Source organism: Culex pipiens, chromosome 1 (genome assembly GCF_016801865.2).
Source record: "Culex pipiens pallens isolate TS chromosome 1, TS_CPP_V2, whole genome shotgun sequence".
NCBI lineage: Eukaryota > Metazoa > Arthropoda > Insecta > Diptera > Culicidae > Culex > Culex pipiens.
The window spans coordinates 62,639,863-62,664,477 of NC_068937.1; the positions used below are offsets into that span (position 1 = coordinate 62,639,863).

At 40.0% G+C, this 24,615-nt stretch overlaps 1 protein-coding gene across 5 annotated transcripts in view; it reads left to right on the top strand.

The window, feature by feature from the left end:
* Nucleotides 1-24,615, top strand: part of LOC120418059 (acetylcholine receptor subunit alpha-like) — a 664,850-nt gene that overhangs the window by 526,852 nt on the left and 113,383 nt on the right. For all 5 annotated transcript variants that reach the window (XM_052708361.1, XM_052708364.1, XM_052708360.1 and 2 more), the window contains one exon: nt 10,630-11,086. In XM_052708361.1, the coding sequence (XP_052564321.1) occupies nt 11,038-11,086 (49 nt within the window). In that variant the 5' untranslated portion in view covers nt 10,630-11,037. The remainder of the gene's footprint in view (nt 1-10,629; nt 11,087-24,615) is intronic.

Consider the following 24,615-nt stretch of genomic DNA (forward strand, 5'->3'; position numbering starts at 1 on the left):
TTCGTCAGTGGGGGTGACTATCGGTAAAAAAACGACACACCTCTCGTAATTTCGTAATAACAAAAACAATCTAAATAACATCGAAAATCTTCCAAGGCGCACCCAAAGAAAAAATATATCTCTAAATCTGCAACAGTGGATTTGCTGCAGAAAATGTCACATTTTATAACATTTTTTGCAGCAAACCCCTAGCTCATTTTTGCCCGCGTGTAAACATTTCAGCGATCTGCAGTTCTCACCAACACATATAATACTGGCCCGTCCTCGAGCAACACTCCAAAGAGAAGAATATGTTGGGGCTTTTCACTCACTTTTCATTAAGCGTCCATGGCGCGGTGGTAGCGTGTCGGATCAATAACCAAGAAGTTGGTGGTTCAATTCTCGTTCTGATAAGGGTTTTTTTTGTGAAATACAACCAAAAGCCGTCGGTAATTCCGATAATTGTCGGTAACGGGCAAAAATGTCATACCCCTATATCGCAAAAAATGCATGAGGACAGTTTTCATGCAGATTCTGATATACTTTCATGCCGCCATGCATCACAATCATGCGACCGCCATTTGGGTGCGTCATCCATAAAGTATGCCACGCTCTAGGGGGGAGGGAGGGTCTGAGCAAGTGTGACATTGCATGTTGTAAGTATAGGAAAAGCGTGACAAAGGGGGGGAGGGGGGGTAAATTTTGGCTAATTTTAGCGTGACGTACTTTATGGATGAAGCTCAACGTACACCCAAAGGAAAAATATATCTCAAAATCTGCAACAGTGGATTTGCTGCAGAATATGTCACATTTTATAACTTTTTTTGCAGCAAGCCCGTAGATCATTTTTGCTCGCGTGTAAACATTTCAGCGATCTGCAGTTCTCACCAACACATATAATGCTGGCCCGTCCCCGAGCAACACTTCACAGAGAAGATTATGTTGATACTATTTCATTCTCATTTCATCAAACGTCCATGGCGCGGTGGTAGCGTGTCGGATCAATAACTAAGAAGTTGGTGGTTCAATCCTCGTTCTGTTAAGGGTTTTTTGAGAAATACAATCAAAAAGCCGTCGGTAATGTTGATAATTGTCGGTAACGGGCAAAAATGTCATACCCCTATATCGCAAAAAATGCATGAGAACAGATTTCATGCAGATTCTGATATACTTTCATGCCGCCATGTATCACAATCATGCGACAGCCGGTTGGTGTAGATTTGTTCTTAGATAGTTTACTAACATTTTCCCAAAATAGTTTGAAAATTGACCCAATCTCACCCCTTAGAGAGGGTGACATTGGGTCAAATGAAACTAAAATGATGCTCAAATACAACGATATGGCAAAAACAAGTCATCCAACATTGTTTCTTGTTCGAGGGAATCGTATTGGCACGCTACAATGTTTGAAGTGGAGATTTTCAAACATTTGAGCAGTTTTCGAGCAATTCTAACAAAAATAGTAGAAAAATGATTTTTCGAGAGGTCATTTTTGGCCAAAAACGTACCTCAACTTTAGACATCTGCCAAAATAACAGGATTAGTCCTACACAGCTAAAAAAGTAGCAATCCAGCTGCGTGTAAAAGGCCTGGGTGTAAAATAAATATTGCATTATTTTATGCAATTTTATGTAATTTTACGCCCTGAAATGTGTAGCCCATCAGTATGGGAAACCTACTTGACCGAAATGTCAAGCTAATATATGCGTTTATCCTTTCGAGTCTTCATCGGTCTGATGGCCGAGTGGGCTAAGGCGCCAGTCCTTACTGTTGGTGCTGGGTTTGAATCCCGTAGGTTGCAACTTATTTTTTTGTGTTTGCAAAAAAATCTACATGCAGTGTGTAATATTTAGTGTTAATTTTGACGAAGGTGATGTCCATGCTTTTTTGCCATCGGATTTTTTGCTGAGTACGCTGAAATAAAAAAAAAGTACAAAATTCCTATACTCTATAGAATTTTGCCATTTTTCTTTATTTGGTAATTCGAAAAACTCAATTTCTAAATAAGGAAGAGAGGCAAAATTCCCAGAATAAAGAAATTTCGTACTTTTTTTTTATTTCAGTGTAGCGTACCCAGATTAAAACCAGATTTGCCATTCTAGTGTACAGTACCTTAATAAAATTTAATATTCAAATATTTCAAGATTATTCCAGCCGTTCTTCGATAGTTGGGTCAGAAAAGTGATTACAAAGTCCAAATGAAACTTCCTGGATGATGAAACTCTAAAAAGCAGAAAAAAATCTTTCAACACAACAAGGCAAACAAAAAAGTAAAGTTTTGCTTGTAAATGTTTTAATGCTGAGGAGTCGTTACTACTTACCGCCTCGTAAGGGAGAGCATTAAATTGGATTACTTCCTTCAGTGCTCCTCTTTTGCTTTCTGGCTGGTCTGCAGAACAAAGTTATGTTATTTTCCGTCGACTGGAAACTGCAGACGAGGCTCCAAAACAGGAAAAAGAAAATTTAAACTTCAAGCATTGCCCCCATAAACTTCTGTTTGGACTGGTTTTTCGATTCCAGTGTTGTTGATTTTTCCTGTTCTTGCTTCATGTCTTTTTTGGCTCCTCTCTCTCTTTCTTTCTCTCTCTGGTGATGGCTACTTTTTCATCTCTCAGCGTTCCCATGATTGAGGCGAAACTAAGCGAACTGTGGTGCAACTCGTTCCGACTAGGAGTCCTCAGGACTCTCTCTTTAGAGAAACCAAGCTTCCTGGATCACCGACGCCGGTCTGTGCGGAGTCTAACGAACTGTGCTGAATGTTGCTGACGGAAGAGACACAGATTGGGTCAGGTGGTACGGGGAATAGGGAATTAAAGGGATGGTTTTTCTCTGCGTGTAACATTTTAGAGCATTTTTTGTTTCCCCGTCCAGCGCTGTGGGTGTACAACGGAGTAAGTGATTTGGCCTGAAGAGAGCCCAAGGTATTCATGCATGTTTAAGAGGATTCCCACAGAGGCAAATTGAAAAGGAGCAAAACAACCGATTATGGCTTTTGAAATCTTTGGTTAGATTTTTTTCCCTTCCTTCCAGATGCTGTGTTTTTTTTTGTTCAGTGAAAGAGGTGAGATGTTGGGGTCATTTTAGGATAAACTGTGCTTGGCTTCTTAAGCTTTTCAAGTGAACTGACACTTTAAAGCATCGGCTAAATTTTACATGGGAAACTCGTTTCAGTGTCTAGGTTTTGAAATCTTATTGTAAGAAAGTTCAGTGTTAGAACGTTTCACAGCTTTGAAAAAAAGCTTTAAATTAATATTAAGCACTTAGCTTTTATTTGCGCAACACATACTGAAAACAATTTTCGATGTTAAAGAAGAGTGCGTGAATCAATTCCACACGCAGAAAAATAAGGCATATTTGAATCAACAAAACGTTTTCTTGATTTGAAAATCATGATTTTTGTTGAATCAACGCTAAACGTCAAAGCAGCTTTTTCAAAACAACAAAAGATTTTTGTGGAATTGAGAAAATCAAGGTTTGTTTCAACGCAAATTTTTTGTTGATTATATTCAACAAAAATTTTGTTGATTCAAACCTCGTACAGGCTGATTCTACAAAACATTTTTCTGCGTGCACGTACTTTTTTTATTGTTTATTGTGAGGCGGATATGCGCCCCAATGATTAACTTATTTTTCTTCAATACCTCAATACCTTAACTCTCAAAGTCGTCAAAAGGCGGAGTTTCCATATAAATTCCCTTTTTTCTCGAGCATGATCGTATAAGTATTGAAATGAGTCCCAGATCAACCTTCTACGACTTGGGGGTTTCGAGTTTTCGCTGTTTGAAAATTGAGGTTTTTCACAATTTCGCAAAAACAGCGAATGATTGGGGTTGTGTAAAAAATGAGGAAGTGCTCCGATTTGGATGAAAATAGGGATTTTTGCTTCTATCAAAAGCCCCACCAAATTTGAGCTTGATCAGTAAAAGATGATTCAAGTGCTGATACGGTTGAGGTGGAATGACCCATATGCATGTTTGTCAAGGGAAACAGATTGGCCAATGTTTGCCAGACCCACCGCGCTGGACACCAACCGCCCTTTACGCCCAGAAAAACTGGCAGTGTTGCAAGCAAGGGTCCTGATTTTCGGTTCGAAGATCAGAAATCACTCATTCTTCGTCGACAAATCTTTGCAAATTGGAGCTTGCAACCTTTCGCGAGCGAACACTACCCTCACCCAGTCACGAAATATCCTAGCAGAGCTGGTTCTGTCAGAATCCTGCTAGAACGATGGAACATTTCTGCTAGAATGCTCTAAGAATATCCAGCCTTGTAAGAACTCTGCTAGAATCCTGCTAGAACGTCGTGACTGGGCAGGCTGCAAGCGACTTGCTCAATCGCTTCTCCCAGCGACACAAATACTTCGTGAATTTAAGAGAGAGAGAATCTAACAAAATACAAGCTCGGCACTCGCTTGGCCTGCATTACCACAGTTTGCCGTCAATTTGTATTTGGCACGATGGAAAATGCTTGTAATTGTGTCTTTGATGTCGGGTTATCAACAAAATTGCAAAACATTTTTGATAACATAGATTTCAAGCAGTTTAATAACTGAGTAAAACAAAGCCGATCGCAAACTTTTCTCAGTAAATTTTGAGCGACATAACGCAATCGGTCCATTCGCTGTTCAACCCAATTGGAGTGAGAGTGAGAGCAAAGAGAGAGAGAGAGAGTGTTCAGTAGCGATTGGTGTGGAAGTGACAAACGGTAGAAATATATCAAAGCAGTTATTCATGGCTCTCGATTTCTGCTCGCGAGTGACTGAGTCTTTTTAAAACAATCAGGACCATTGGTTGCAAGGGGTAATGGGTTAATAACTATCCAGAGATTCATTAATATCCTTAATTGATGCTTTTACATAAGGGTCATTCCATCTCAACTGTGCACGAAAAAGTGCAAATTTGAAAATTACCCTCTCCGATCCTGCTCAAATTTGGCAGAGCTGTTGATACTATCAAAACATGCAAGAATCCCGAATTTCATCCAAATCGGACCACCCCCTCCATTTTTGTACCTCCCCAAAAATTCGACTTTTTGGCGATTTTTTACCAAACCTCCTAGTTTCAAACGGCGATAGCTCAGAAACCACAAATCTTAGAAGGTCGGTCTTAGACTCAATTTTGAAGGAAATTGGACGTAGAATCCATTTCTATAGTGAAAATGAGCAAATTGGACGAAACTAGGAGCGAGGACTTAATCTGCCAAACATACGAGAATTTCCCCTATTAGCCATTTGAATAAATATTTGCGTAAAATTATAAAATTATAAATTAAAATAATCATCTCCCAGGTCAACAGGTTAGCAGTTATTGATCAGCCCGCATGTGTGCTTATAGAAGATGCGGCGAATGAAGCTGATGTAGATAATTTCGAAAACACTAAACTTTTAAATTCGATATCTCTGGAACGAAACGTATTCATTTCTGTCGATAAGTGATTCTTATGTCGACGTCGTCGTGCTATCTTGTCGCACCCGCCATTTTGACGTTCCGAGAAAAACGCGTTTTAATGTTTGACCTTGAATATACAAAAACGAGAGCACGCAATGTAAACAATAACAAACACGTTTTGTTTGGCTGGCCATTCTGTGCATTGTCCGGAAGTTTGGTTGAAGTTGGTTGCCGAGGTCCCGAGTTATAATTACAAATGTTTACGGTAGTCTAGCTTGTACGTGCGACAAACGCATCCTGACTTTCCTGGCCTGAAATCCCTTTGGCCTTTTGTCGCACTTACATCAATTTTCATGCAGTGACAAGATAGCACAACAAGATTGAAACTACTTTCATATGTAAAGTGACAAAAATGCACGGAGTTTTTTCGGTTTTTGTTGAATATCTCAGAATTGAAATCGAATTTTGGGGATCTGTGAAGGTCAAAAGGTGAGGCATTGTGAGCTGTACAAAATGGCGTTCTTAAGTCAATTTGGCCCAAAATGCACGTACGACAAGTTAGCACGATGGCGACGATGTATAATTGGCCGGGGAACACGATGGTGAGGTCAAATAAAAAAAAAATAAGTTGGGGTGTTTGGAATACGGCCGTTTAAAGTTTTCGATTGCGCAATACAGGTAGCAAAAAAATAATTAATCAACATTTCGATCACGGAAATGGATTCTCAACCAATTTCCATCAAAATTGAGTCTAAGACTGACCCTCTAAGATTTGTGGTTCCTGAGTTATCGCCGTTTGAAGATAGGGGGTTTGCTCAAAAATCGTCAAAAAGTCGATTTTTTGGGAGGGTACTAAAATTGAGGGGGTGGTCCGATTTGGATGAAATTCGGGATTCTTGCATGTTTTGATAGTATCAACAGCCCTGCCAAATTTGAGCAGGATCGGAGAGGGTAATTTTCAAATGCTGTTCCGCTTCAGATGGAATGACCCATAAGTGATTTACAAACTGCTGTCCCCAAGGCTTCTCATATTCATGGTACGTTCGTTTGAAGAGCCGGTGCGGCACTGCCAGTTTTAGTTCAATCGAACGTCATTTGTCAGTGCGCGTGGAACTCGCATGAAACTGAAAAAATATCGAGTGCGGCACTAGAGTTTCAGTTCCAAGATGGCGGTGAAACTCGTGCGGAACTAACGCTAGTTTCTTCAAAGAAACACTTTGACAGCTCTGAGTGCGGCACTCAGCGTGGAACTAGCCATCAAACGAACGTACCATCAGACTGTTATTCCGGTTTGTCCCAGTTGACGGCATTTTTTAATTATTATTTTTTATTATAGAGACTTTACACCATTGTGCATTCGTCTCTCTAAGGTGGATAGTGGAAGAGAAAAGATTACAGAGTTTTAAATCACTTGTCTGGCTATTTTGTAATAATTGATACCATGCCTTATATTATTGATTTTTTTTTTCAATTATTTAGAGAATAAATTCCAAAGTTCTTCAAGATTACACTGATCTACAAAAACTGACAAAATGACTGCACAGGCTCAACGTGGTTCCCAGAAACACGTGCAATTTGAATTTTTCAAAAATTGACTGGGCCGAATGGTTTTTCTTCTAAGTATGTATGGGGAATTAGAGCGGTTGCATACATCTAAAAAATTGCATGCAATATGTGGGAGTAGCGAACAGCACTAGTTCTCCATACAAATTTGGAGAAAAACCCTTCGGCCCTGTCTAACTAGGGGAAATATACCCTTTCTAATCAAACACCTATCTTCGTTATATGGAGAGTTTGATGCTCGATTAAAGCTCCAAAAATACTATTTAGGCTGTAAACTTACCAGCAACAGCACTGGCTCGAGTAAGCACGCAAATGTATGCCACTTACTGGCCAAAAATATCAAATTTATTGCACTTTTGCACGGGTCCCCACAGATCGTTATTATGAAAAAAAAAATTCCACCCAAACCAATGATTGGACAGGGTTCCTGGGACCATTCTGCACCTCTGGGCCGAGTTTCAAAATATTTGCCGGCAGAAATTTCGAATACGGTCAGTTTTAGTGTTTCGAGTTGAAATTAAGGAGAAACCGCATGTAAAGTGCGTAGGAAATGATCAAAGTTTCAATGTTTTAACTCCGAAACATTATTGATCATGGTTTTAAATTGTACTAACATGTAGCAGAATGATATAAAATTGATTTACAGCACTGACTTAGCCGGATTAAGCCGAAGTCAAGTGACTTAAGTATATTATTTACAAGTTTATACCTTAATATTTAAAAAAAACTCATACATTAAGGAATTTTCAGTCAAAGAAAACTAGATTGCACAAAAATAACTTTAAATGGGGTCACTTTGAGCCAAGATTACTTTGATAAGCTTGAATTTTATGTAAATTTATTTATTTGTAGACGGATTAATTTGGTCTATTTATGTTCCCACAAAGCAATTTGATGATATTGCTACGCAATCTGCTTATTCTGTTTAAATAAAGCCTGTTGATTTATAATTATATAAATTAAAATGAATTTAAAATCTCCTGGAATCCTCCAAATTTGAAAATGATGCTCACATTTTAAAGTCTTGAATCAATTCCTACTGAAATCAAATAAAACAATCAAAATAAACAAATTTTTGTACGTGGCAAGTTTGTGACATTGCAATTAGAATAAAATTGTTCTTGTTTTGTTTAAACATTTCAACCTTACTAATGAAATCCGGAGAGTACTTAAGCTATCATTTAGCTCATATATTTTTGATGTCCTGTGTAATGATTATAATTAGCAAAAGTTTAATGACACAACTTCCCACAAGATTAATGTTTCAAACCAATCAATTATTTTCCAACATTGCAGTTATAGTCATAAAATAAAAAAATAACATTTTATAATTGATTAAAGTAACTCATAGTTAGAATTCAATAGAACATATTATTGATCATCAAGAATGTTCACTAATAATGTATTCATCAAAACAAAACCTACTTCTGCCCAATGTGAAAACACAATCAATATTATAACAAGCTTGCCATATCTTATGAAATCACGGAAATAGTACAGTTAAATATCTAATCAAATCAAATTGTTCGCTCTACAAACAATACCAGCCAAACTGGGGTGAGAGGCAACCACGTTTAACACTCCACCACCGCGGTGCACCGAACCCAGTATAGTCAAATACGTACAGGCGATGTATGTTTTCAATGTGACTTGTGTCCTAAAACACTTGTTGGGGTCATGTGGTAAGGCTTATGAAACTATAGCTTTAACTATTTATTTATTTTTAGTTTTTTGTTCTTATTGAACTTTTTATGGCAAGGAAAACATAATTTAGGAACAATATTTGCAACGATTATACTTTGCAATTCAAGCTTATCGAGCTGTTGTTAAGCTATCTGACTATTATAAAATCGTAAAATTTGGTACAATGTCACCCCTTGGCTCAAAGTCACCCCATTTTAAGTTATTTTTGTGTAATCTAGTTTTCTTGGACTGAAAATTCCTTGATGTAGGAGTTTTTTTTTTAAATATTAAGGTATAAACTTGTAAATAATATACTTAAGTCACTTGACTTAGGCTTAATCCGGCTAAGTCAGTGCTGTAAATCGTTTTTATATCATTCTGCTACATGTTAGTTCAATTTAAAACCATGATCAATAATGTTTCGGAGTTAAAAAATTGAAAGTTTGAACATTTCCTACGCACTTTACATGCGGTTTCTCCTTAATTTCAACTCGAAACACTAAAACTGACCGTATTCGAAATTTCTGCCGGCAAATATTTTGAAACTCAGCCCAGAGGTGCAGAATGGTTCCAGGAACCCTGTCCAATCATTGGATTGGGTGGAATTTTTTTTTTCATAATAACGGTCTGTGGAGGACCCGTGTTTTGATCATTATTTCTATTTTGCGAGACCATTTCTCATCATTTTGGTGGAACACACATCCACACGCAAGAGGTTAACTGCTTAACGAAAGTCGCCATCAATATCTTTTCACTTGCGCTAACGATTTCAAAGCGCTTAAGATATAAAATTGCTTCCAACTACCGGCTACATGTTCTTTTGACCGTTACTTAGTCGCTCACTTGAAAAATAATCCCGAAACATGTAAATAATTATCAAGCGCCATCAAAAAAACAAACGCGCTAAGTCTTTTGACGTTTCAATTTTGACCATCCATTCTAATCGAAGGCTGAAGAAAACCGAGCGAGAAGCGAAGGCAAATAAAGAACAAAAGGTGGCCACCAACACCACCAGCAGTGCTTGTGGTGTTGCCAGGAAACTTTCTCTATAAATGCTACTTTTCGTGAGTGTTCGCTCAAAATTTCATCAATTTTGGCAGCACGAAGCAGACCCAAACGAGCGTTGGAAGAAAAAAAGATCTAAGCTGAAACTACAAAAATGGGCGTGGCCCAATGCACACGACTGATTAGAATGCGTTTTTGAAATATTTTTTTAAAATGCTTGTAAAAGGAATAGCATAACTTTTAATAAAAGTGAAAATTAACAGAAATGTTCACAAAAAGTTGCTCTACTCGTTGGTGTACTTGGTTTCACTGAATATCAAGGAACACTCCAGATTATCCAGCATCATTCAAACAAGACCGCTTATTAGGCTTAAAATGGGTTTATTTCCCCTACTTTTGAAATATTCAAAGTGCACGTGTTTCTGGGGACCTCAAACTTCATGCTTACCCTCGAGTTGGGCCTGCGCAAAAATGTTTGTTGGTCGGTGTTATCTTCGTCCTCTTCTTTCCGGACAGTATTTTCTTAAATATAATTTTGTTTCTATACATAACTATAACGCATTCAAGGTAAAAGACCGTATAAGATGGAAAAACTAGCAAATTGAACATGGAAGCCAAGAAGCCAACCGCCAACTTATCATGGCATTCGTTCAAGAAAGCGCTCTGACCACATTACCTAGCGCTGCGTTGTGCTTGCTTTCGAACAAAAAAGCTGGACGATTTATGGTTTTGTAAGCTATTTTTGAGGTGTTTGTCGACTTGTGAAAGAAATTGAAATTGGAAAACTGTATTTGCCCTAGGAAAAAAAAAGTAAGAAGCCTCCATGCTTCTGGTGAAATCGAATAAGAAAATTGACATTTAAATCATTGTTGTTTACGTGCACTCAGAAATAAGGCGACTTACAGAGACATATAGATGAACCGAATCGCATTTGCACTCTCGCAATAAATTGGAAATTTTCGATTAATAATACCTTTTCTCTCTGTTTTCTCGTTCTGTTTGAAATTTGCAGAAAAACATGATCGTTTCTTGACCGGAAATTGCTTTTCACCACTCACCGCTGCCATTTTCATTGTTCCTGCCCCAGCCATTACCATCCCTCCCGTAGGACCAGAGCAGTTCTGGACGACCAACGCAATTCGAGGAGCAGATCAGAACAGCAGCAATTTCGGTTCTACCGCACTCTCTCTCTTTCTGTTTCTCGTCATCATTGGGAGTTCGCTGGCGCAATCGATTTCGTCAAAATTGTCGCCCCACGGCAACCTGGTGGTGGGGTGGTCGGTGGAGGAGGAGCAGCAGCAGGGAAGAGTTGTTGTTGTAGCAGCAGCAGCAGCATCAGGACAACTCCGTGTATCGTTCCCGACGAGCTTGGCCCCGTGGTGGAACAACGACGCTGGCCGGGACAACGCAGAGAGATGAGATGAGGCTGCTACACGGCGTTAGTTTCATCATTTTCGCTGCCGTTTCAGGTGAGTTTTGGCTTGGGCTTACAAACCTGCGGTGGCCGGAATCTCCGGTCAACCTAGGAACGGAGAGAAAAAAAAATCACAAAAAGCTTTGGCAAACTTTAACAGCTATTGTTTGTTCTGGGTGGATGCCAAAACCAACTCGTACACATACCAACTCCGGCTATTATCTGTCATTGAGAATGTGAACCGGAAGCAAACCAAGCGTTTGAGGGGTACCAGGAAAAAGGGAGAGTAGATTTTCGACATGTACACTTTTTTCAGTCCAAAGTGTAAGTTCCAATTAATTTTGTAGTCCCAAAATTCTGTTGTTATGATCTCTTCAAATTTGCAAATTTGAACCGCACCAATTCTCCATACTATACTCCATAACTTTGAAGAGATACCATCCGGCCCTGCTTGAATATATTTCAAAAAATTAAAAAGCACGTGTATCTAGGGACCCCAAAATTCATGCTTCTTCGTGATTTGGGAATGCGCATAAATGAAGTTGGTCGGTGTTATCTATTCACTATAAAATTTATTCTAATATCCATAACATTCCTTATTGTAATCCTTTTTTCCATTTCTACATACCCTTTATATATGATCAATTTGTAAAGACTCACGACACTTACATCCAAGGGGCCTGATTGCGCAGAAAAATCCCGAAGTATTCTATCGCTGTATGAAGCGATTGACCAAATTGCTGGCTGCTTTGCAAGTCATGGAATTCATCGGCGATGAGCGAGTAAAAAATATCTGAGTAGTATATTTAAGTAAGAAACGAAGTTTGTTTTTTTTTCGCAGAAAAACATTTTGCTACACATTGGGATTCGACAAAACAATTTTTTTTTTTGGTCCCAAGTTAAGATTAAACCACGATACTTCAAAACGGATCACCATATTATGGAAATAGTCGTAATGTTTGATGTATGGTGTGAACATGATTTAAAAAGTTGTGATTTTTACTGAGATTACTCGGATATTTGTAAGAGTATTAGACCCGTATACGATTTTAAGTCCCTTATATGATGTTTTTTCTGCGGAAAATGTCCAACACGCATTCTCAGAGTTGAAATAAGATTTGAAAAAGTTAATTCATTTTGCTTTCCTCACTGAGGTAAGGCTATAATCCTGCTCTAAAAATGAACTTCGTATAAAAACGTCGTAGACCCACCTTCATGTATACATATCGACTCAGAATCGAAAACTGAACAAATGTCTGTGTGTATGTGTGTGTGTATGTGTGTGTGTATGTATGTATGTGACCAACAAACTAGCTCATGTTTCTCGGCACTGGCTGAACCGATTTGACCCGAACTTGTTGCATTCGACTTGGTTTAGGGTCCCATAGATCGAGTTTTATACAGATTGAAGTTTCGATAAGTAGTTCAAAAGTAATGTATAAAAATGTGTTTTCACATATATTTGGATCTCACTTAACTGTATGTAAACTATGTCCGGGTCCATCATCCGACCCATCGTTGGTTAGGTTATCAAAAGACCTTTCCAACGAGTCCAAAACATTGAAGATCAGTCAACCCTGTCTCGAGATATGGCCACTTAAGTGATATTGATGTACTTTTTTGAAGCTGGATCTCACTAAAATGTATGTAAACTATGTCCGGGTCCATCATCCGACCCATCGTTGATTAGATTATCAAAAGACCTTTCCAACGAGTCTAAAACATTGAAGATCTGGCAACCCTGTCTCGAGATATGGCCCCTTAAGTGATATTGATGTACTTTTTTGAAGCCGGATCTCACTTAAATGTATGTAAACTATGTCCGGATCCACCATCCGACCCATTGTTGGTTAGGTTATCAAAAGACCTTTCCAACGAGTGCAAAACATTGAAGATCTGGCAATCCTGTCTCGAGATATGGTCACTTAAGTGATATTGATGTACTTTTTTTTTGCCGGATTTCACTTAAATGTATGTAAACTATGTCCGGATCCACCATCCGACCTATTGTTGGTTAGGTTATCAAAAGACCTTTCCAACGAGTCTAAAACATTGAAGATCTGGCAACCCTGTCTCGAGATATGGCCTCTTAAGTGATATTGATGTACTTTTTTGAAGCCGGATCTCACTTAAATGTATGTGAACTATGTCCGGATCCACCATCCGACCAATTGTTGGTTAGGTTATCAAAAGACCTTTCCAACGAGTCCAATACATTGAAGATCTGGCAACCCTGTCTCGTGATATGGCCACTTAAGTGACATTTATGTACTTTTCTGAAGCCGGATCTCACTTAAATGTATGTAAACTATGTCCGGATCCATCATCCGACCCATCGTTGGTTAGATTATAAAAAACACTTTCCAACGAGCCAAAAACATTGAAGATCTGGCAACCCTGTCTCGAGATATGGCCACTTAAGTGATATTGATGTACTTTTTTGAAGCCGGATCTCACTTAAATGTATGTAAACTATGTCCGGATCCACCATCCGACCTATTGTCGGTTAGGTTATCAAAAGACCTTTCCAACGAGTGCAAAACATTGAAGATCTGGCAATCCTGTCTCGAGATATGGCCACTTAAGTGATATTGATGTACTTTTTTGAAGCTGGATCTCACTTAAATGTATGTAAACTATGTCCGGATCCACCATCCGACCTATTGTTGGTTAGGTTATCAAAAGACCTTTCCAACGAGTCCAAAACATTGAAGATCTGGCAACCCTGTCTCGAGATATGGCCTCTTAAGTGATATTGATGTACTTTTTTGAAGCCGGATCTCACTTAAATGTATGTAAACTTTGTCCGGATCCATCATCCGACCCATCGTTGGTTAGGTTATCAAAAAACCTTTCCAACGAGCCCAAAACATTGAAGATCTGGCAACCCTGTCTCGAGATATGGCCACTTAAGTGATATCGATGTACTTTTTGGAAGCCAGATCTAAAAAATAGATGAAACTTGTGTACAGCCATTGTTGTGAGGAAGGCTCCAACCACATGGGTGGATTAAGTTAGTTTTTCATTTCATTTCATTTATTGGATTGTTTTGGCAAACACATCAGTGCAGTAATTATCCTAAGCTGAGTTATGGGGTACCTTTCAACAGCTGACTAATTCAAACGGTGTTAGAGTTTACTGGTACACGAGAGAAAAATTGAGCAGGGGAAGGAAAAAAGTTACAAAATAACCTTTGAAATTGCTATTTTTTCATTTCATTTCATTTATTGGATTGTTTTGGCAAAAACAAAAAAGTTAATTCAAAAATAATGTTTTGCCATAAAAGCTATCTAACAAAATACAAAATACCTTTTTTCAAAGATTTTGCCTTCCCCACTGAGGTAAGGCTATTATTCTGCTCTAAAAATGAACTTTTTATTAAAAGCTCGAAGACTTACCATCATGAATACATATCGACTCAGAATCGAAAACTAAATAAATGACTTTGTGTGTGTACGCACTGGACGCAAAAAAAAATTAAGTGTAGTATAGGTATTCGGTGCCCTCTCCCCGTGCCATACATTCACACTTGGGAGACCATGTAAAATAAAATTTTTAATTTTAAAATTTCTTGTTTTTTCTTACTTTGCAGGGTAACTTTTTTTTTCGTAAAATCGCGATAACTTGTGATGTTTAGAAGCAAACCCCTTATGTTTTTGTTGTCTGCTCAACAACTTTGTTGAACATTGTTACACTCGAAAATATAACCCTGCAAAGTTAGAAATAACACGAAATTTTAAAATGAAAAATTTTGTTCTACATGAAAAAATGAAATTTCCCTTAAAATTACATGTTCCAAAAAAAATTAACAGTCAAGTAACGGAAAATGGCAGAGTTTTGCCTTCCTCACTGAGGTAAGGCTATAATCCTGCTCAAAAAATAAACTTTTTATTAAAAGCTCGTAGACCCACCTTCATGTATACCTATCGAATCAGAATCAGAAATTTGAACAAATGTCTGTGTGTGTGTGTGTATGTGTGTGTGTGTGTGTGTGTATATGTGTGTGTGTGTGTATGTGTGTGTGTATGTATGTATGTGTTCAAAATTCTTGCCAAGTTTTCTCGGCACTGGCTGGGCCGATTTTGATCAAACCGGTTGCATTCGACTTGGTTTAGGGTCCCATACATCGCTATTGAATTGTTTGAAGTTTCGATAAGTAGTTCAAAAGTTATACATAAAAATGTGTTTTCACATATATCCGGATCTCACTTAAATGTATGTAAACTATGTCCGGATCCACCATCCGACCCATCGTTGGTTAGGTTATCAAAAGACCTTTCCAACGAGTCCAAAACATTGAAGATCTGGCAACCCTGTCTCGAGATATGGCCACTTAAGTGATATTTATGTACTTTTTGGAAGCCGGATCTCACTTAAATGTATGTAAACTATGTCCAGATCCACCATCCGACCCATCGTTGGTTAGGTTATCAAAAGACCTTTCCAACGAGTCCAAAACATCGAAGATCTGGCAACCCTGTCTCGAGATATGGCCACTTATGTGATATTTATGGACTTTTTGGAAGCCGGATCTCACTTAAATGTATGTAAACTATGTCCGGATCCACCATCCGACCCATCGTTGGTTAGGTTATCAAAAGACCTTTCCAACGAGTTCAAAACATTGATGATCTGGCAACCCTGTCTCGAGATATGGCCACATAAGTGATATTTATGTACTTTTTGGAAACCGGATCTCATTTAAATGTATGTAAACTATGTCCGGATCCACCATCCGACCCATCGTTGGTTAGGTTATCAAAAGACCTTTCCAACGAGTCCAAAATATTGATGATCTGGCAACCCTGTCTCGAGATATGGCCACATAAGTGATATTTATGTACTTTTTGGAAGCCGGATCTCACTTAAATGTATGTAAACTATGTCCAGATCCACCATCCGACTCATCGTTGGTTAGGTTATCAAAAGTCCTTTCCAACGAGTCCAAAACATTGAAGATCTGGCAACCCTGTCTTGAGATATGGCCACTTATGTGATATTTATGGACTTTTTGGAAGCCGGATCTCACTTAAATGTATGTAAACTATGTCCGGATCCACCATCCGACCCATCGTTGGTTAGGTTATCAAAAGACCTTTCCAACGAGTCCAAAATATTGATGATCTGGCAACCCTGTCTCGAGATATGGCCACATAAGTGATATTTATGTACTTTTTGGAAACCGGATCTCACTTAAATGTATGTAAACTATGTCCAGATCCACCATCCGACCCATCGTTGGTTAGGTTATCAAAAGACCTTTCCAACGAGTCCAAAACATTGAAGATCTGGCAACCTTGTCTCGAGATATGGCCACTTAAGTGATATTTATGGACTTTTTGGAAGCCGGATCTCACTTAAATGTATGTAAACTATGTCCGGATCCACCATCCGACCCATCGTTGGTTAGGTTATCAAAAGACCTTTCCAACGAGTTCGAAACATTGAAGATCTGGCAACCCTGTCTAGAGATATGGCCACTTAAGTGATATTTATGTGCATTTTTATTCCGGATATAAAAAATAGATTAAATTTGTGTCCAACCCCATCATATCACCCATTGTTGGTAATAAGTGAGGAAGGCTCCAACCACAAAGGTGGATTAAGTTAGTTTTTAAAATATTTTTTGTGTTTTTTTCGATGATAAATACGTTTTTTTTCGGAATTCGGAGTAAGACATCAAATAGGGCGTCCAATTTAACATAAAGGTCTCTTTGAAACTCGGGACGTGGAACTGCAGGTCCCTCAACTTCGATGGGAGCGACCGCATTCTTCACAAAGAATTGCGGGTCCGCGGTCTCGAAGTCGTGGCGCTGCAGGAGGTGTGCTGGACGGGGAAGGACCACCGAGAATTCGGTGGGTAACGTCATGATTCGAAATCCGGACATTTAGTACCATATTATTTTTGTTATAGCTGGCAAAAAATCATGTAATAAGTTGGAAATGTAGAAATATCATCAGGATTTAGTATAAACAGTCAGTTTTAAGAGAATGCATGTAAAATATGTCTTTTCTAACCATTTTTCATCAGAATTTGAAAATTAAAATGACTTGTTGTGCTTCGAATCCCGGACACTGTTAAAGGCTGATTCGAAATCCGGACACTTTTGCTTCGAATTCCGGACACTCTTTTTTGCTAATGAATCGCACAAATTTGGACTGAAATGTTAGTGAATGGCATTAACTACAGCGTTCAAACAAACTTTAAATGAAAGTTGATGTAAGAATTCATCAAATAACACAGTTTTGACATTCATAATGCGAACTTATAACCAAATAATTGATAAAACAAGTTGAAGTGTCCGGGTTTCGAAGCGTCCGGGAATTCGAATCATGACGTTATACTATGTATTGGAGCGGCGGCAATACACACGAGCTGGGGACAGCTTTTATCGTGCTGGGTGAAATGGCGAAGCGCGTGATTGGGTGGTGGCCAGTCAACGACAGAATGTGCCGGTTGAGAATCAAGGGCCGATTCTTCAACCTGAGCATCATCAACCCGCACATGGGAAGCGACGCCGATGACAAGGACGCTTTCTACGAGCTTCTTGACCGCGAGTACAGGAAGTGTCCAAAACACGACGTCAAGATTGTCATCGGCGACTTGAACGCTCAAGTTGGCCAGGAGGAGGAGTTTAGACCGGTTATTGGGAGGTTCAGCGCTCACCAGCAGACGAACGAGAACGGCCTACGACTCATCGATTTCGCTACCTCCCGAAACATGGCCATACGTAGTACCTTCTTCCAGCACACCTCCCTATACAAGTACACCTGGAGATCACCAAACGACACGGAGACGCAAATCGACCATGTTCTCATCGATGGTCGGCACTTCTCGGACATAATCGACGTCAGAACCTACCGTGGCGCGGACATCGACTCGGACCACTACCTGGTGGTGGCAAAGCTGCGCCAACGCCTGTCTGAGGTCAACAAGATCCGGTACCGTCGCCCGCAGCGGTTTAATCTGGAGCGGCTCAAGGATCCTGAGGTCGCTACCCAGTACGCGCGGGAACTCGAAGCTGCGTTGCCTGACGAGGGTGAGCTCGCCGAAGCCCCTCTGGAGGCCTGCTGGAGCCATATGGAAGCAGCCATCAACGCAGCAGCATCGAGCGCCATCGGGTACGTGGACCGAGTTCGACGGAACGGCTGGTTCGACGAGGAATGTCAGGCGATTTGGGACGAGAAGAAAGCAGCGCGGGACAAGTGGCTGCTGCACAACACCCGTGGGAACAAGGAGTCGTACAAACAGTTGCGAAGACAGCAAACCCATCTCTTTCGGGACAAGAAGCGCCGCCTGGAAGAGTTGGAGTGCCAGGACATGGAACAGCTGTATCGCTCCAACGAAACACGTAAGTTCTACAAGAAACTTAGTCAATCCCGGAAAGGCTTCATGCCGCGAGCCGAAATGTGCCGGGACAAGGACGGAGGCATCTTGACGGACGAGCGTGAGGTGATCGAAAGGTGGAAGCAGCACTTCGACGAGCACCTGAACGGCCCAGAGGCGGAGTACCAGGGCGACGGGGGAAACGACGTCAGCGGTATGGTGGACGGCGAGGACGAGCCAGCACCCACGATGAGGGAAGTTAAGGATGCCATCAAGAAGCTGAAGTACAACAAAGCAGCGGGTAAGGATGGTATCGGTGCTGAACTCATCAAGATGGGCCCGGACAAGCTGGCGGCCTGTCTACACCGGCTAATAGTCAAGGTCTGGGACACAGAACAGCTACCGGAGGAGTGGAAAGAGGGAGTAATATGCCCGATCTACAAGAAGGGGGACAAGTTGGAATGTGAGAACTATCGAGCCATCACTATTCTCAACGCGGCCTACAAAGTGCTGTCTCAGATCATCTTCTGTCGTCTGTCGGAGCGAGCAAAGGATTTCGTTGGGACGTACCAAGCCGGTTTCGTGGAGGGGAAATCGACGACGGACCAAATCTTTTTGCTACGCCAAATCCTCCAAAAATGTCGCGAGTACCAGATCCCGACGCACCACCTTTTCATCGATTTCAAAGCCGCGTACGACTCGGTCGATCGCGAGGAGCTATGGAAGATCATGTACGAGAACGGCTTTCCCGGGAAGCTGATCAGACTGGTGAAATCGACGATGGACGGGGTACGGTGCAGCGTGAAGATTTCGGGAGCGATGTCCGACCCGATCGAATCGCGCAAGGGACTGCGACAAGGCAACGGTATCTCCGGCCTCTGTTTCAACATTGGGCTTGAAGGTGTTATGAGGCGGGCGGGCTTCAACATGCGGGGCACGATTATCAACCGGTCCAACCAGTTCATCTGCTACGCCGACGACATGGACATTGTCGGCAGGACGTTCGAGGATGTGGCCAGGCGGTACACCGAATTGAAGCGGGAAGCGGATAAGGTTGGATTGAAGGTGAATGTTGCGAAGACGAAGTATCTTCTGGCAGGAGGAACCGAGTCCCTTAGGACTCGCATAGGACCGAGCGTGACGATCGACGGCGACGAGTTCGAGGTTGTGAAGGAGTTTGTGTACCTCGGATCGTTGGTTACGTCGGACAACAACTGCAGCAGAGAAATTCGGAGGCGTATCATCACCGGTAGTCGTGCCTACTACGGACTCCACAAGACCTTACGGTCTGGTCACCTTTCCCGGCGTACAAAGTGTACCATGTACGAAACGCTGATAAGACCCGTCGTTCTCTACGGGCACGAGACGTGGACGATGCTCGAGGAGGACCTGCAAGCGCTTGAAGTTTTCGAAACGCGAGTGCTTAGGACGATCTTTGGCGGCGTGCGTGTGAACACTGTATGGAGGAGAAGGATGAACCACGAGCTGGCGCAACTCTACGGCAAGCCAAGTATTCGGAAGGTCGCCAAGGCTGGCCGAATCCGGTGGGCCGGACACGTCGCAAGAATGCCGGACGCGCTGGATGCGCGCCAACCAAACCAGACTATCAATCCGGTGAAGTTGGTGTTTAATTCGGAGCCGGTTGGAACGCGGCGGAGGGGGGCGCAACGTGCGAGGTGGTTAGACCAAGTGGAGGAAGATCTGAGAAGTGTGGGAGTTCCGAGTCGGAATTGGAGAGTAGCAGCCCAAAACCGAGTTCAGTGGCAGCGCATCTGGAGACAGCTCATGACCCGGAGGTTGTACGAGCAGTAAAACGGTAAACGGTCTCTTTGAAACCAAATTGCTATCTCATTACTGTAAACGGACCTCGGATTAGTGATCAGGGACAAAAGTTACCTTTTAGGACAGAGTTTTACGCAAATCGAAGAGGGTTCGGGGCAACTGCTGTGTGAGTTGGCGGAGAACTACCCAAATGGGTTCAAGTATCATATGGGTCATTAGGGTGTTATAACAAAATCGATTTCCCAACACAGCAGTTTTTTAGTTCATTTTGGGGTCCACAACTTCCCATAGTTTGAGAACGATTGGTTCAGTCCTCACTTTGTGCAAAGCGATTAAATTTTCCATATAAATTTGTATGGGAAAAATCATTTTTTTGAATTTAAATATTTAAAAAAATCCACGTTTCACGCTATATCAAAACCGGATTCATATTTGGATGCTCTGGAATGAGCTCTACAACTTTCCCGAAGAGAAATTTGGTGTCAAAGGGACTTTTGTGTAAAATTAGACGCCCGATTTGAAAAAATAGTTTTAAAATCGCTGTCATTTCCCGTTACTCAACTGTCAAAAATCGTGAGACATGTCATTTTATGGGAAATTTAACGTTCTTTTCGAATTTGGAATAACCCAGGAGGGTCATTTTTTCATTTAGTAAAAAAAAATTCATTTTAAAATTACGTGTTTTTTTTAACTTTGCAGGGTTACATTTTAGAGTGTAACAATGTTCTACAAAATTGTAGAGCAGACAAAAACAAAAATTTTGATATATAAACATGAGGGGTTTGCATGATTTATTCACGAGTTATCAGAATTTTACAAAAAAGTTTTTTGCAAAAGTTATGATTTTGACCATTTTTGACCAGTTTTTCGAATTTTTAACCCTAAAACTCAATCGTGTGCTTTTGAAAGTACTTTTTTCGGAAAGTACAGCTAACTTTGCCTAATAATGACCCCTTGGACGATTGTTGTAACCCTGCAAAGTTAGAAAAAACACGCAATTATTAAATGAAAAAATTTGTTCTAAATGAAAAAATGACCCTCCTGGGTTATTCCAGATTCGAAAAGAACATTAAATTTCCCATAAAATGACTTGTCTCACGATTTTTGACAGTTGAGTAACGGGAAATGGCAGCGATTTTAAAACTATTTTTTAACCTTTTTTGATGAAAAATACGTTTTTTCTCTCGAAATTTTGAGTACGCCATCAAATCGGGCGTCTAATTTTACACAAAAGTCCCTTTGACACCAAATTTCTATCTGTTCTGTTAATCTGCAAGCTACAAATAACTGAAAAACGTGTCTTAGTAAAAAACCAGAAAAATGAAAGGCTCCGTCACGAGATATCGAAAAATGGACTTCGGATTCGTGATCAGGGACCAAAATTACCCCTTAGAGCAAAGTTTCACGAAAATTGAAGAGGGGTCGGGGCAACTTTTTCTGATTTCGTGTGAGTTGGTGGAGAATTACCCAAATAGGATGCAGAATTGAATGGCGTCATCAGATTTCGATTGAAATCAAACTTTGATACATTTTGCGCAATTGAAAACTTTACACGCAATTTGCTCAATATACATGCGTTTAGATTTTGAATTACCATCGTGACCGTCACCATCGTGTTCCCCAGACGATTTTACATAAGAATCATTTTTTTTTTTGATGTTGGGAAAATTGAAATCTCTTGAGATAACGATTTTTTAAGCTTGCAGATGCAGAATTTTGATAGTATCAATAGCTCCACCAAATTTGAGTTTGAAAAAACGATTTCGAATGTGTACTTTTTGTGTACAGTTGAGGCGAAATGACCCATATTGTATAGGGGTCATTCCACCCGAAGTGTGCAAGAAAAAATGCAAATTTGAAAATTACCATCTCCGATTCTGCTCAAATTTGGCAGAGCTGTTGAGACTATCAAAACATGCAAAAATCCTGAATTTCATCCAAATCGGACCACCCCCTCCATTTTTGTACGCTCCCAAAAAATCGACTTTTTGGCGATTTTTGAGCGAAACCCCTATCTTCAAACAACGATAACTCAGGAACCACAAATCAAAGAGGGTCGGTCTTAGACTCAATTTTGAAGGAAATTGGACGTAGAATCCATTTCTGTGATCAAAATTTAACTTGAAATATTTTGTCTACCTGTATTGCGCAATTGAAAACTTTGAATGGCCTTATCTCAAAACAGCCCTAGTTATTTTTTGAATTTGACCTCACCATCGTATTCCCCGGCCAATTTTACATAAGAATCACTTATCGACAGAAAGGAATATGTTTCGTTCCAGAGATATCGAATTTTAAAGTTTTAAGTATTTGAGATTACCTAAATTAGCTACACTCGCCGCATATGTTAGAAGCACTCGGGCGCGCTGATCAATAACTGCTACCTGATTATTTATTGAAATAAGATTTCATCCCAATCAATCATTAGCAAATTAGGTAAAAGTTGTAGGAAACTGTTGTATTAATCTTAAATTAAAAAAAAGTATACGGTGAATTTATGAGCTAGCCCACAGGACAGACCAAGAACGACACGCAATACAGGGCAGAATGGAATTCCCGCTGAGCTAGCAGTAAATTGAAATTGATCATGTAAGTAAACTTCATCATCCCGGTACGAGAATCGAACTCACGACCTCTGGATTGGAAACCCAGCACGCCGCTAGTCGAAACCCAACCCCTACCGGTCAGTATTCCCAGTGAGCATATTTACTCTTTTAAGGGATCTGACTTTGTCGAGCCAGATAGGAATCGAACCTATCACCTTCCGCTTACAAGGCGAAACCCGTAACCTCACGGCCACGGAAGCTCGGCAAAGGATTTGTAACACTTAAGAAATAGTGTACGATACATTATCGTGTTAAAAATTATGAATTAACATGAATAAAACTCACGTGAAGCATGATTGAGGAGGAGGATTTCTGGAAAGTATAAAACTGAAAAATGTAAGTAAATTACAAAGATTAATCTGATTTATTGATTAAGATCAAATTCAGTTGTGTTGATTTCGACACCGTCCGAACAATAATCTTTTTTTGTTTGCAATCATCTAAAAATTTTGAAAGACGATACAGCCACATGTAACAGAATTGAAAAAAAAAATCAATAAATTATTCAGATGAAACTGGCTCACAATATAAAAATCGGTTGTGATCAACCTTTCAAACCGTAAGGCAGATTTTGGGGTTTTTGCTGAATGGCACTATTTCGCTACCGCACATGACAATAGCTCTAGACCCCATGAGAGTTATTTCATCTACCACAGCCAGCTCTACATTTGTTTTCACTTGGTGGGAAGAAATGAGGAATTAGGAGAAATATAAAAAAATAATAGAAAAATGAAATTTTTTTGAAAATTGTATTGTAAACACTCTGTAGCATTACTTAATATGGTTCAATGACACTGGGATCATGAAAAACAGTGCATTGAAAATTACCCAATAAATATTCCTTGAACAAAAAATAGATTGTTCAAGGTATTGCTTATCTCAAAATCGTATAAAATTATAAAAATAATTCATGTTACAGAACACCAGATAGTAATTATTCATCAGCACGACTTAGTGCTTCTAGCAGAGGCGGCGAGTGTAGCTAATTTAGGTAATCTCAAATACTCAAAACTTTAAAATTCGATATCTCTGGAACGAAACATATTCCTTTCTGTCGATAAGTGATTCTTATGTAAAATCGGACGGGGAAGACGATGGTGAGGTCAAATTCAAAAAATAAATAGGGCTGTTTTGAGATACGGCCATTTAAAGTTTTCAATTGCGCAATACAGGTAGAAAACATATTTTAATCTAAACTTTGATCACAGAAATGGATTCTACGTCCAATTTCCTTCAAAATTGAGTCTAAGACCGACCTTCTAAGATTTGTTGTTCCCTAGTTATCGTCGTTTGAAGATAGGGGTTTTGCTCAAAAATCGCCAAAAAGTCGATTTTTTGGGAGGGTACAAAAATGGAGGGGGTGGTCCGATTTGGATGAAATTCGCGATTTTTGCATGTTTTGATAGTCTCAACAGCTCTGCCAAATTTGGGCAGATTCGGAGATGGTAATTTTCAAGTGCTGTTCCGCTTCAGATGGAATGACCCATAGACAAAATTGACACCATCAACCGCTCCCCCACTGTTGCAATTTAATTTGTCAGATTTTTCTAGTTTTTTTCGGCACAAGGCTAGGTTTTTAAATATTTTGTCCTGGCAACCCTGCTTAAATAACCCCAAATGGCAGTTAAAAAAAATCGAAGCGATCGAATAGGACCGAAAAAATCTCATTCAAGTTGTAGAGCAGACAATTACAAAAAGTTTGATATATGGGCATAAGGGGTTTGCTTATAAACATCACGAGTTATCGTGATTTTACGAAAAAAAGTTTTGAAAATGTTGGTCGTCATCGATCATGGCCGTTCATGGTCACCCGCGACAGACACGGACGACGAAACAAAGAGAAACGCAAAAAGTAACTTTTTAAAACTT